This window comes from Erinaceus europaeus, chromosome 15, assembly GCF_950295315.1.
Source record: "Erinaceus europaeus chromosome 15, mEriEur2.1, whole genome shotgun sequence".
Lineage (NCBI taxonomy): Eukaryota > Metazoa > Chordata > Mammalia > Eulipotyphla > Erinaceidae > Erinaceus > Erinaceus europaeus.
Window position 1 is genome coordinate 70,957,704 of NC_080176.1, and position 13,278 is coordinate 70,970,981.

Below are 13,278 nucleotides of genomic sequence, written 5' to 3' on the forward strand. Positions count from 1 at the left end.
ATTTTTCACTATAATCCCATAACTTTGAGATTGTGAATTGTCTCCATTTGGGCACAAGAGGCAAGAAAAGTAATAAAAGTGTTGAAGTGAGAACCTTTCAGCAAACCAGCATTCTCCTTTCCACCTGTTCTTTGGCCTTGTGCTTCTCATTCTAGTCTTCAGAGTACAACAAGATCGCCTAGCTTACCAGTCACTTTGTTGAACGTGCACCAGCTGTCGAATTTGACATTCTAATGCTTTATGTGGATGGGTTGAGGAAATTGTTCCTTCTCCTTATGTTATAGTTTACTCTTGCAGAAATATATATATTCTTCTTGACAGCAAGTACAGCAATACTTCTCCTATTGTGTTCAATCTGACTTACTTGATTTATGATAATATCCATTAAATACACATAGAATACTTTTTTCTCTTCCTCTCTCTCCAGGGTTATCGCTGGGACTCAGTGCCTGCACTAGCAGTCCACTGCTCCTGAAGGCCACTTTTTCCTTTTTTTTTTTTTGCCCTTGTTGTTATTGTCTTGTTATTTTTGTTGCCATTGCTGCTGTTGTTGAATAGGACAGAGAGAAGCAGAGAGGGGGAGAGAAAGATAGACACCTACAGATCTGCTTCACCACTTGTGAAGTGATCCCCCTGCAGGTGGGGGGCCGGGGGCTCAAACTGGGATCCTTATGCTGGTTCTTGCTCTTCGCGTGTCATGTGCGCTTAACCCGCTGTGCTACCACCCAACCCCCTACATACAATAATTTTAATTGTGTTTTAAAGAACAAAGTTCGTTTAGGGTCATCCTGACCTTTAGTTTTTATCAGATATCCTGCCATTTTTTCCAGGAAATATGCTGGTGAACGTTTTTGAATCTATATTTGATTATTTCTGTTTTCTAAATCCAAGGGGTTTGCATGAGACAGATTATTATGACTGACTTCTTTCTGAGCACCTTTGCTATAACATTTATAGACAGAAAGAACTTGAGAAGGGAGGGAGAAATAGAGACAGAGAGACACCTGTAGCCCCTGCTTCATCGCTCGTGAAACTTCCCCCCACAGGTGGGGACCAGGGGCACAAACCTGTGTCCTTGTGTATAATTAATCAACTGCACCATTGTCCAGCCCCACTCCCATCTTTTTTGTTTTGTTTGTTTTTTGTAATAGGGAATGTACTCGGGGTCTCATGCATGTCTGATGCCACTGAGTCACTGAGTAATCTTCTAGAACAATTTTTGTATTGAAGGAGAGGGGAAAAGAGAGCTAGTGAGGAGAAACACCACAACAGGACCCCGTCGTTAATTAAGCTACCTTAGTACTATTCATACTGATCCCATGTGATATTGGGACTTGAGTCCAGGATACCTCATACATGATAAATTGTGTGCCATGTTGTGTAAGTTATCTCCTGACTCTCATGCTCTTTTCTCTCATCCTAAAAGGGTTATATTATCAGTTGCCTTTCAGCACAGTGTTGAGACTTTTTTTTATTTTTATTTTTTATTTTTTAGCTGAGGACTCATGCATTCATGATACCAACGCTCTGGACCAATTTTTCATTTAGGAAAAAAAGACAGAGAAGGTGTTGAGGGAGAGACACCATTGGTATGAGGGTTTCTTCTATTATTATAGCATATGTCTGGCATGGTGAGCGGGGATTCATATTTGGTCTTCATTCATAACAGGACACACAGAGTACCCAGTGAACTATCTCTCTAGCCCTGCTGCTAAATATGAAAATAGATAATGCATAGTAAACTTTTAGTACACTTTGGAGGATGGAGACAATTATGAAATAATGATAGCATTATGGGCTGTCCAGTATAGAATAAGTGGGTGTAAAACCTGTGCAGGGATAGTTCTGAAAAAAAAATGTGAAGTATTGCTATCTGTTGACGAGATTGGGCGTGTTCAGGGTGGTATGGCCATAGACATGCTATCTGTTGACATACTGGAAGCATTAGATTTCACTACCCTCCTATTCTTAATTTTTATAAATGAGACAAGTTGATTCAAAGCAGGTTGTTTGGTTCCTAAAGCGATCTGGTCATTCTTTGTTAAGGTGATGTGAATTTTCATGGTTCTTGATCTATCCAGGTGTGTGTGTGTGTGTGTGTGTGTGTGTGTGTGTGTACGTACACTGCCCTTTGAAGTAACATACCAGCTGACATCTCTGAGTAAATTTGACTTAGACTTTATGGGCAGTGCAACCGGTTGAGCAGAATGACTTCTATTTTCCCCTTTTGGTGACACTGTGTTCCTTAGTAGACTGAAATTTGTTCTATGTTATAATAAACATGATTTTTAACTCTCTCCTACTTGCCGTCAAATTCCTCTATTCAAAGGCAGTAACTGGGCAGTTTAAAAGCATTTTTTTAAATTTAAATGTCTTTTAAAACAATGACATAGGCGGGCCAGGGGGTGGCTTACATGGTTGAATGCACACTTTACCCCAGACCCTCTCTGCAGGGCAAAGCTTCATAAGCAGTGAAACAATGATGCTGGTGTCTCTCTTTCTTTCTCTCTGTCTCCTTTTCTTGCTTAACTTCTGTTCAACCAAATAAAAAATAAATTTTAAAAAATTAGATATTCATAGTAATGACAGATTTTAACAAAAATTAGTCTGTTTTAAAACTTTTTTGCAATATTTGTCTAGTTTAGAAATACTAATTTATGCTAAAATTTAATGTCATTTAGTCACATTGTAATATTCTTAACATTTTTATGTATGTATATTTAAGAATGATCCATTTCTCCTCTGCACAATTAAAAATTGTCACAAATCATTGGAATTTCAGCAGTTCACAGTCAAATGTTAAAATAACTCTAGCTTATCCTTTAATAGCCACACACTATAGGCTATGGATGATTTTATTTTATACCATAGTCTTTTTATAAAAATAATACAGTCTTGGGGGAGTTGGGCGATAGTGCAGCAGGTTAAGCGCACATGGTCAAAGTGCAAGGACTGGCATAAGGATCCCGGTTCCAGCCTCTGGTTCCCCACCTGCAGGAGCTGAAGCAAGTCTGCAGGTGTCTATCTTTCTCTCTCCCTCCCTGTCTTCCCCTCCTCTCTTCATTTCTCTCTGTCCTATCCAACAATGACAACAATAATAACCACAATAATGATAAAACAGCCAAGGGCAACAAAAGAGAATTAAAAAAAATTAAAAATTAAAACCAAAACAAAAAATAATGCAACCTTATCAAAATAATTAATTTAAATATAATACATTTTATGTGTGTGAAGTGTTTCATGTGCATTATTTCATTTGAACATGTCAACAGCTTTATGTAGATATTACCACTATCATCACTCCTTGGATTTCCTTGTGGAAAAACTGAACCATGAAATATCTCTAGTTTTCTTTCTTTACCTGTGAAGATGCAGTTTTCTTTTGCATGTAGTGCTTTGGGTTGAACTCATTGTTTCACATATTCAGAGGCATGTGCTGCACCACTGAGCCACCGTAGTTGTTTATGAGAGACCAGATAACTGTCCCACAGTTCTTGAGATCCACTTATTTTGTCTGTGTTGGTCTTATGTACCAGGGACCAAACCCAGAGCCTCATTCATGTAAGGTGCACACTGAACTGTTTGAGCAGTCTGTATGTATCTTCCAGTAAGGTTCCAGGGCGGAGCTGGCAGACTTCATGTTCTTTCAGCCAGGAAAGTGTCAACAATGGGAATTTATTTGTGTGCTTACTTATTTATGTAAAATTAAAATGGATGCGGTTTCTCTATTTACAGAACTATGGAGATGGGACTCCCTATGACCATATGACCAGCAGGGACCTTGGGTCACATGACAATCTCTCTCCGCCTTTTGTCAATTCCAGAATACAAAGTAAGACTGATTTTACATTAATATGGTTTGATGGTGCTTACATTTTACTATAGAAGGGAAAAAGAAATCAAACCCCATACAGATGTTCTGCTTTTAGGGATTTGAATCTCTAGCCAGTTCACTATAGTTATTTTAAATTGCAGAAAACTCTTGGCAGTGTATGCGTGGCAGTAGCATATAAAGGACCTCTTTACAACTGTAGAATTTCATTAATTTCAGTGATATTGAATCAACATGGAAATTTTGTATTTATTATCCGCAAAGCTATTATCTCAACTTCAGTTGTTACCACAGTAGACCCCCATGTTTAGATAAATGAAATCTAAGTAGTGAATGTTTAAAATATCATTGTGTCTCTTTGTTGGAAATGATGGCTATTCAGTATTATATGTAAATTTTTAATGTTTCATTAATTAATAATTATTATTTACCAGAGCACTGCTCATCTCTGGCTTGATGGTGGTACAGGGGACTGAACCTGGATCTTCTGAGCCTCAGGCATGAGAGTCTCTTTGCATAACCATTATGCTATCTACCCACCGCTATATGTGAATTTTTAATAGTTTATGTAAACTCCTTAATAACAGGTTTTGTGTGCACTTTAATTGGAGTCATGTGTTTAAACTGAACGTTAAAATATAAAAATCTGGTGTGCATCTATCAAGGTGTCAACTATAGTTCCAGTGGTTCAGGTAGTTCTCTTCCTACTTCATTGAAAACAAGCCATGTGTAGTATGAGACAATATGTGAGTTTTCAGCATTCCTTTCATTTTGGCATCCTTAGCATGTTTTTCTGCTCTGACTACCCTGTAGGGGTGTTTGTTTAACAGCAGTAACCTGAGCAGTGAAAAGATAATTCATAGTGGCTTAAAAGGTCCCAATATCTGGTTACTTGAATTTTGATAGATAAATGATCTTTGTTCTAGTAAATGTGTGTTTTTAACAAAATTAGTAAATCTCTTAACTCGGCCAAATTCTATTATGAATCCATCAATAAAAGAAGTTAAATTTTTTGGCACAAGCTGTTGGACCATACTCCAAGGAAAGCATACAACCATAATTATATCATTCTGAAGCCATAATTGCAAATGCTTCTAAAGAATGTCCTAATTTTTAAGTCTCAGATGCTATATTTGTTATTTATGTTAGATATATTTGAATTTTAATTGATTTTTAAATAAAAAACATCATCACACCCACTGGGAAAAAAAAAACTTAGGTATCTAGCACAAGTTAATCAAAGCAGAGAAATATTAGGAATCAATTTTTAATGGGTTATGTCTTATATGTGTATGTTTAAAGTGCCACCAACTTTCATAACTATGAAGTCATGTTTGATCTTGAGTTGTTCCTAAGTTTTTGCTCCATTTTTTACCTTAAAGTGGTAAATTTTTATATTTATAAATTTTATGTTTGTAACTAAGAAGGATTCTAGTTTTGTTTTTTTTTTAATCTTGTTGATTGGAAGGTGCAACAAGTTAACCACTTTCAAGATACTCAGTTACCTGTGAATAGAACTGTTTATCAACTTAGTTTTTATGTAAGAGCAACTGTAGACTCTCAATACAATAAGAGTAATTTCACATTTGAAAACTATTGTTTCTCTGTTCATTGTCATTCAACTGACATAGGATAAAAGATTAATTTGAAAATAATAGTCTTGTGAGGTAGCATCTACAGAGTAGTATATTGCTGGTTTCCTTCAAAGCTTCCAAAACTGTCATCTGACCCAATGTAAATAAAGTAGATACATAAATGACTGTTTACAGGAAAACCTTTTCTGAGATTACAGACTATATACGAAGTGATAAACATTAAAAACTGTCCTTGTTTATGTGCTCTCATGGGCTGCGTATTTTATAAACTGGATTCCTTTCTCAATCCAAGCAGTATTGAAAATATAAGTGAGTTGAGGGTCTGGAGCTATAGAGGAAAAAGCTCTTTTCACTTAGTTGCTGTTTAATCTGAAAGTTCATGTCAATTGTGTTCTTTTATCCTGTCTGCCCTCCTTCCCTTTAAACTCTTAAATATGGAAGCCAAGACAGTCTCCTGCATTGTGATAGGAAATGCTACTATGTCCGGGAGGTTCCCACCCACTGTTCCCCATGAAAAGAGTTCTCTGTTAGATAAGCTGTCTGGTTTGAAACATGGTTCTTTATTGTTTACAAACTGCTACATTTTCCACCTCAAGCAGAATTTTGCACAGAAAAGAATCGTGCTTGGGCTAAATGGTTTATCTGACATTAACAGTGCAGTGTCAGACTGGGGTCAGGGAAATTGCCCTCAGAGCAAGAGAGCAGGCACAGTGCTCTTAGGAAAAAAAAAAAAAAGAGTAATGGGAGAAAAAGATGCTTAGACAACTTGAAATACCTTGCATTTTTAGTCTGGAGAAGAATTTCCTAAAAAATATTTTTAGAAAATCGACAATTGTACTGCATTAGAAGCAAACTCTTCCCACCACTTTAATTTCTCACATCCCAAACACCTCTTTTGATTGGCTTAATCATCTTGGAGCTAGATTCAGAGAACAAAGATTCTCATTGATTTTGCCCAAGCTACTGTTTATTTAAAATGAAATCACTTTTGAGATGAACCATACGTGATGTTATGCTGAACTTCTACAAAGAGAAAATGGGTTGTTCTTAAGAAATTAAAGGCAGCCATTGGAGACAAGGTCAAAATAAGACCTTGGTGTAACAATTTAACTCATAGACTGTGATACCTTCTAAACTGCCCTCAGTATCCAAATCCATGCTTTGTTAAGATCTTTGTTGAAGTCTTTCCTCTATTAGAGAAAGATATAAGACTATGTTGTAAATCAGTCTATACTAATCCAATATGGAGTCCCAGATTCATCATTATTATTATTTTTATTAAAATTACAGAGGATTTCTTTACATGTCAGAGATAAAACTCTGTTGTGATGTCACATTAGGGTAAAAGCTATAGCATCAGAAATAAATCAGCCACTTTATTGGAGCAGAATCTCTATTGTCAAATCAATCAAGCCTCTGACTGAATTAGGCGTCTGCTACAGAAATAAGTGACGCTAATTTTACAGGAAAGAATTATTAACTGCAGATGACCTAATTTTTTTTAAAGTAAACTATTCACTTAGTAAGGGTCCATTTTATTGCAAGGAAAGAGGGAAAAAAAGAAAAGAAACCTAATGAATTTATCTTTCCTTTTGGGAGTCAATTATTATTATATATTTTGAAATTTGTTGCAGTGCATTATTTTGGAGAAATAACATATTGTTAATATATTTGCTAGTAAACTTTTTAGTAAAACACCTTATTACAATTCTGAACTGTAATTTCACATGAGTGGTAGTGCATTCCGCCTTCTTTTTGGTGATACAATATTTATGTTTGAATTAAGTATGCTGAAACTCAATTTATATGTGTATCTCATTTTGTTTTCTTTTGCAAAACGGGATAAAGGCCCAATAGAGTAGCCCTATTAATTCACTTTACTTGTCTGTCTGATTACAATACCCTGTTTGATTGTGACTCCTGAAACTAAAAATAAAGTGCACTTACAGCTGATTTCTCCCACTTGGATATATGTGCATGTGTGCTCCTCTGCCCCCATGCCTATTCTTGCTAGATGAATTACATTTCTTGGTTTATTAGGTTGCACCATTCCTTCCATTGCTGACTATAGTTATAGTTGCCCATGCAAAGTTTTGGAAACTGATGCTTTGTAAACACTAAGAAAAACATAGCCAAAATAAATAAAATAATAATACCATATTTTTCTTTAGTGAGAAATATACATGTCATTCTGTATATATTTTTTTGATGTGGGGAAGCCTGAAAGGGTGGGCAGATTTCAGTAGAGACACCTAGCTGATTGCCTGCCTTGACCAATTCTTATACTTTTCTAGTCCTCACTCTCTTCTTTCACTGATTAAAGAAAAGTCAGTTTGCATTTATATGCATTTTACATTCTATGTCCTGTTTATATCTAAAGAATAAATGTTGTTTTTCCCCATGACTTCCTGTGATTAGTATGGATAATGTATACTCGAGCCATTGGAAATGTGTTCATTGTAGCTTCCTCCCAACTCCTTCTCCCTCCTGCCCTCCCTCTCTTTCTTTAACAATTTTTTTTTAATCTTTATATATTGGATAGAGACAGCCAGGAGTCAAGAGGGAAGTAGGTGATAGAAATGGAGAGAGACAGAAAGACGTCTGCAATATTACTTTATCACTCACAAAGCTTTCCCTCTGCAGGTGGGGACTGGGGGCTTGAACCTGGGTCCTGGCACTTGATGATATGTGTGTTGGCCAGGTGGACCACCACCACCATCACCACCCTTCCTCTCCTCTCTCCCTCCCCCCATTCCTTCCTTCCTTCCTTCCTTCCTTCCTTCCTTCCTTCCTTCCTTCCTTCCTTCCTTCCTTCCTGACTTTCTTTTTCTTTCTTTCTTTCTCTCTTCCTTCTTCTTTCCTCTTTCTTTCTTTCTTTCTTTCTTTCTTTCTTTCTTTCTTTCTTTCTTTCTTTCTTTCTTTCTTTCTTTCTGCCTGCTTTCCTTCCTCTCCTCCCCTCCCCTCCCCTCCCCTCCCCTCTCCTCCCCTCTCCTCTCCTCTTCACCAGTTTTTTTCTGCTCTGGACTTTCTTTTGCAGATAGATGGAAAAAGAGGGAGACCATAGTAGTAGAGGTCTTCCCAGTGTGGTGAGGGTCTCACTTGCATCTAGGTCTTTCACATGACACACAGCTTTTAAACACTTTCATTAAACCTGCACAGGTGGTTAGTAGGCAGCTTTCAGAATATGCTAATAGGACAAAGGTTCCCTGGTCTGAGTATTGTGCTTGTAAAAGGATTATATGCAGTGGAAATAGTCTGAAAAATCCTGGCAAGATCTATATGCAAAGTGTACAGGTTTTTTTTTTTTTTTTTCCCCTTGCCCCTTGGCTGAGTATTACATTTTCATAGGTAATTGTTGAACTGTTTTTACAATGGCAGATAATAAATTTTCTGTTAAAAACTATTTGATCTGCTTTCCTTCTATTGTTCCAGAGTTTTAATTGAAAACCAGATTGTTTGAGTGAGCAAGTTGCCAATAAGATTATAGACGTGGAATGGTAACTGAAGGATGTGAAAAGCGATACTTTGTACGGTTGGGTGCAGATTAGTTCAACATCATCTGCTGTGTTTTTTGCATGTCCCATTGTGAATCGTGCAGTTTCCTTAATGTGGTTTTCTGGTTCTAGTCTCACTAATGATGTACCAGTACTGTAATTTCCCACCCCGAAGTAACTGGTTTCTAAACTAGCACTGTGGAACATTTTACGCGAGGATTAGATGGAGGTTTCAGACAGAACTGAAGAAAGCTGCTGGCTTATAGGATGACCTTTGAATCTCATCTGGGTTAGCGGTTGATATTTTGATTTGGTTACTGTGGTCATATTGTGACAGCTGCTAGCTCATTATAATTCGGTTCCACTGCTCCGTTTGCCTAGCAGGAATATTTAGGTTTGTATTACTTCAAAGTGTTTATGGCTACCCAGAGTTTAGCCCAGCATAAAGGTGAAGTGTTGTGAGCATTTTCAAATCCCAGTGGTAGAGGTTGGTGCCACAGTCTTCTTGTAAAATGGTGAATGTGAGTAGATGCTAATACAGGGTTTTTTCTTTTCATGGTAAAACTGGAAATATCAAATGAAGAGGCTCTTCCTAGGAAAATTGGGTTGAAAGCCTTAACTTACAAAAGAAAAGAATGACTGCGAAGAAGCATTGTTTATTCAAATCATAAGTGCGATTTAACTTTACATTCCGAAGTTTCTTTTTTCCTCATGCAGGAGTGAAATTATTTGAAAGTAGTAAAATTTGTACAGTAATGACAATAATTCAATGTATGAAAATTCCACAGATCAAATAATATCTTGGTAGTTTCATGAAAATGACATTTTATGGATGCTAACGCTAGAGATTTTTGTTCATTTTTAAAGAGTTCTGAAGTTATAGTAGATTCCTGGCAGATTCATTAGTAAGAGATGGCTGTGCACTTCTAGTACTTTACTTATCATTTTTAAGCATTATTTATTTATTTAGAAGCAGAGGGGGTGGGAAGAGAGAGAGAGAGAGGGAGTGTGTGTGTGTGTGTGTGTGTGTGTGTGTTTGTGTGTGTGTGTAGGGGGTGGGGTTGTGAACAACACCCTGGATTGAACTCAGAAACCCATGCTTTCAAGCCCAGTGACATAGCCTCTGCACCACCAGGGAGGCCATATCCAGTGCTTTATTTTTAATGACACTTTCCAAGTTGGGGTTATCTTATTTTCATCTGTTGGGCTGATAATGTGACACAAGTAATTTCTGACAGATGTTTTTACAGTGGTTTTGTTAAGACCATTTATTTGTTAACTGCATTTGAGAGATTTTTAGTTCAGTTTGTTAGATTTAGCAGTCTTCCTGAAATATTAAGAAATAAGACTATTGAAGTGTCAATCCAAAACGATTTTATTTATTCTAATTTGAACTAAATCTGGGAGTCAGAGAACTGACATTTCTATCCTGTTTTGTTATGACTTTCTCTGTGACTCAGGTCAGCTTATTTTCATACCTTTAAATTGAGAGTGGAGCAAGCCTTTAGCTGCTCTCTGAGGTAATTTTCTCACCTAATGGCCATTGATTTCTTTTAGGTATGTCCTCCTTCCTTACACGGTATTTTATCATTAGAGATAATTTATTATTTTTTCTAATCATGTGGTCTATTTTATGGTACCTTCAAATAACTTCTAGTAATGTATTTAGCAAATGTAATTTTTTAAAGCCCGATTTAAATGGATGTCTTCTTTCTTTTTTATTTTATTTTATTGATTGATTTATTTTTAATTTTCATTTTTAATATTTATTTATTTCCTTTTTGTTGCCCTTGTTTTTATTGTTGTTGTAGTTCTTGTTGTTATTAATGTCGTCGTTGTTGCATAGGACAGAGAGAAATGGAGAGAGGAGGGGAAGACAGAGGGGGAGAGAAAGACAGACACCTACAGACCTGCTTCACCGCCTGTGAAGCGACTCCCCTGCAGGTGGGGAGCCAGGGGATCAAACCGGGATCCTTATGCTGGTCCTTGTACTTTGCGCCACGTGCACTTAATCCACTGTGCTACCGCCCAACTCCCTATTTTTTTTTTTTATTTTTGAGAGAGATGCAGAGAGAAAGACACAGAGAGAAACACCAGAGCACTGCTCAGCTGTGGTTTCTGGTGGTGCAAGGGGTGGGGGGAATTGAACCCGGGACTTTGGAGCCCCACTCATGAGAATTTCTTTGCATAACCATTACGCTATTTACCGCACCTCCCCCGCCCCCCATATCTTTTTTTCTACCTCAGATCATTCAGATCCAGTTAAAGGACTGAGCTGATTAAGCATAAGAAATTAACTCATGAACTTGCAAAAAGAAAAAAAAAGAGCAAGTAAATTGTTTCTAAGACTTGTGAGAACCATGGTTGTTTTCTTTGGGAGGTGAGAAGGAGAGGATACCGAACTTTGGTGATGGGTGTGGTGTGGTGTGAAGCTCTCTCTACCTGGTAATCATACTGTAATAATCAACTCATGGGGCCGATAAAATAGCTCACTTGGGTAGTGTACTGTTTACAATGTGTGCAACCAACGTTTGAGCCTGGCCTCCACCAAATTGAAGGAAGGGTCTATGTTGTGGTCTTTCTACTCTTGAAAGGAAGGAAGGGAGGAAGAAAGAAAGAAAGAAATGGACTGACTCATCAAGTTACTTCACTAGAACGTATGCAGACAAATTTTGGCTTAAAGCTATTAGACCTTAGGCTGTTGAATGAATTTATTCCTGAAAAAAATCAAGGAATGAGATATATACAATTCCATGAGTTCAATTTGTATTTACATTTTACTCTGTCAAGAAGAAAACCCTAAACCTGAGCAGGTCATAGGGAGATTAATTTTATAGCACCATATTTTTGACTGCACAGAATGCTCTCCTAGTGTCAGGAAATATGGACCATGTGGCCCTATGGTAGACATCAGTATTCAATAAACATATCACAGATGATTTATAAAAGGAAATAAGTAAAATCAATAGTTTTTGACAAACACTGAAAGAAATCTTATGTGTCTCCTCTTGTTCGGTTAGTAAACATTCCTACCCCTCTTTTGTTGGTCTTAGTTCTTCTCCTTCTGCCACTTACCCTGTGGTGTAGCATAATTAACCCTGTGAGAAGCAAACACGTTTCTAGTGCGGTTAGGTGTACTTTTGCAAATCAGATTTTATATCACCTAGAAGAATCGATACCAGAAATACGTTACTTGAAAAGTATGGCCAATTGGGAAATAATAGATCTTCTATCACATCAGCATTCCCCACATCATTTAAGATTCAAGTAAAAGTAAAATACAGCTGACACCTTGGGAATAATAGGAACTGTGACTTGATGGTGGCTTATGAATCATACTGCCCAAAGTAGTAGTCTGATGGAAGGCTCAGTACACCAAGTCTGTGCCTTTTTTTTTTTCCTTCTTTTTTATTTACTTTTCCCTCATTTTTGCAAAGGGGCTGTTATAGCTTCAGGTGCCAAGCTTAGATTTGATGTAAATAGAAGCAAGGGGGAGGGCTGGGCAGTAGCACAGCAGGTTTAGCGCATATGGCGCAAAGTGCAAGGGCCTGAGTAAGGATCCCGGTTCGAGCTCCCAGCTCACCACCTGCAGGGGAGTCACTTCACAAGCAGTAAAGCAGGTCTGCAGGTGTCTTATCTTTCTCTTTTCCTCTCTGTCTTCCCCTCCTTTCTCTATTTCTTTCTGTCCTATCTAACAACAACAACAGCTATGACAACAATAACAACTACAACAAGCACAGTAACAAGGGCAACAAAATGGGAAAAATAGCCTCCAGGATCAGTGGATTTGTAGTGCAGGAACCGAGCCCCAACAATAACCCTGGAGGCAAAAAAAAAAAAGCAAGGGAAAAGTGAATTTAGCAGTGTGATTACTCTTTCTCCCCATGTCCTATGGTCAGCTATAGATTTAGAAGGGGGATTGTACACAGTTGTTTCTCTAGCCTATAATGGAAAGACCAAAGACAGAAGGAAGATGACAATACATACTGAATCTAGCAACATAAGGTATTAATTTAGCTTCTTTAAAATATTTCTTTTTTAATAATTTTAGATGATATATATAATTGAGAGGGGGAGGGGGGAGAACACGTGTGTAATGCTCTGTTCCTGTGTATGTACTACCAGGCATCAAACCTGGAGCCTCTTATAGTCAAGTCTCACACTGCGCACACCGTGTCATTTTCTAGGCTTGTTTAGTTCCTTTTAAAGAGAAAGATACTTGATTTTCAGATGCAGTAGTTTTGAAAATTAGGACAAATCTCAGCTTTTCTTATAGTAAGACTGAAAAATGGTCCCAGTTCTAAATTCTGTTCTGCAGTAGCCAGGGAAAAAAACAAAGTGACTTGAAACAGGAAAT

The 13,278-nt window shown here is 37.4% G+C and overlaps 1 protein-coding gene across 12 annotated transcripts in view; it reads left to right on the forward strand.

The window, feature by feature from the left end:
- TCF4 (transcription factor 4) overlaps positions 1-13,278 on the forward strand; it is a 394,278-nt gene that overhangs the window by 130,447 nt on the left and 250,553 nt on the right. For all 12 annotated transcript variants that reach the window (XM_060173921.1, XM_060173925.1, XM_060173922.1 and 9 more), the window contains one exon: positions 3,736-3,832. In XM_060173921.1, coding sequence (XP_060029904.1) covers positions 3,736-3,832 — 97 coding nt within the window. The remainder of the gene's footprint in view (positions 1-3,735; positions 3,833-13,278) is intronic.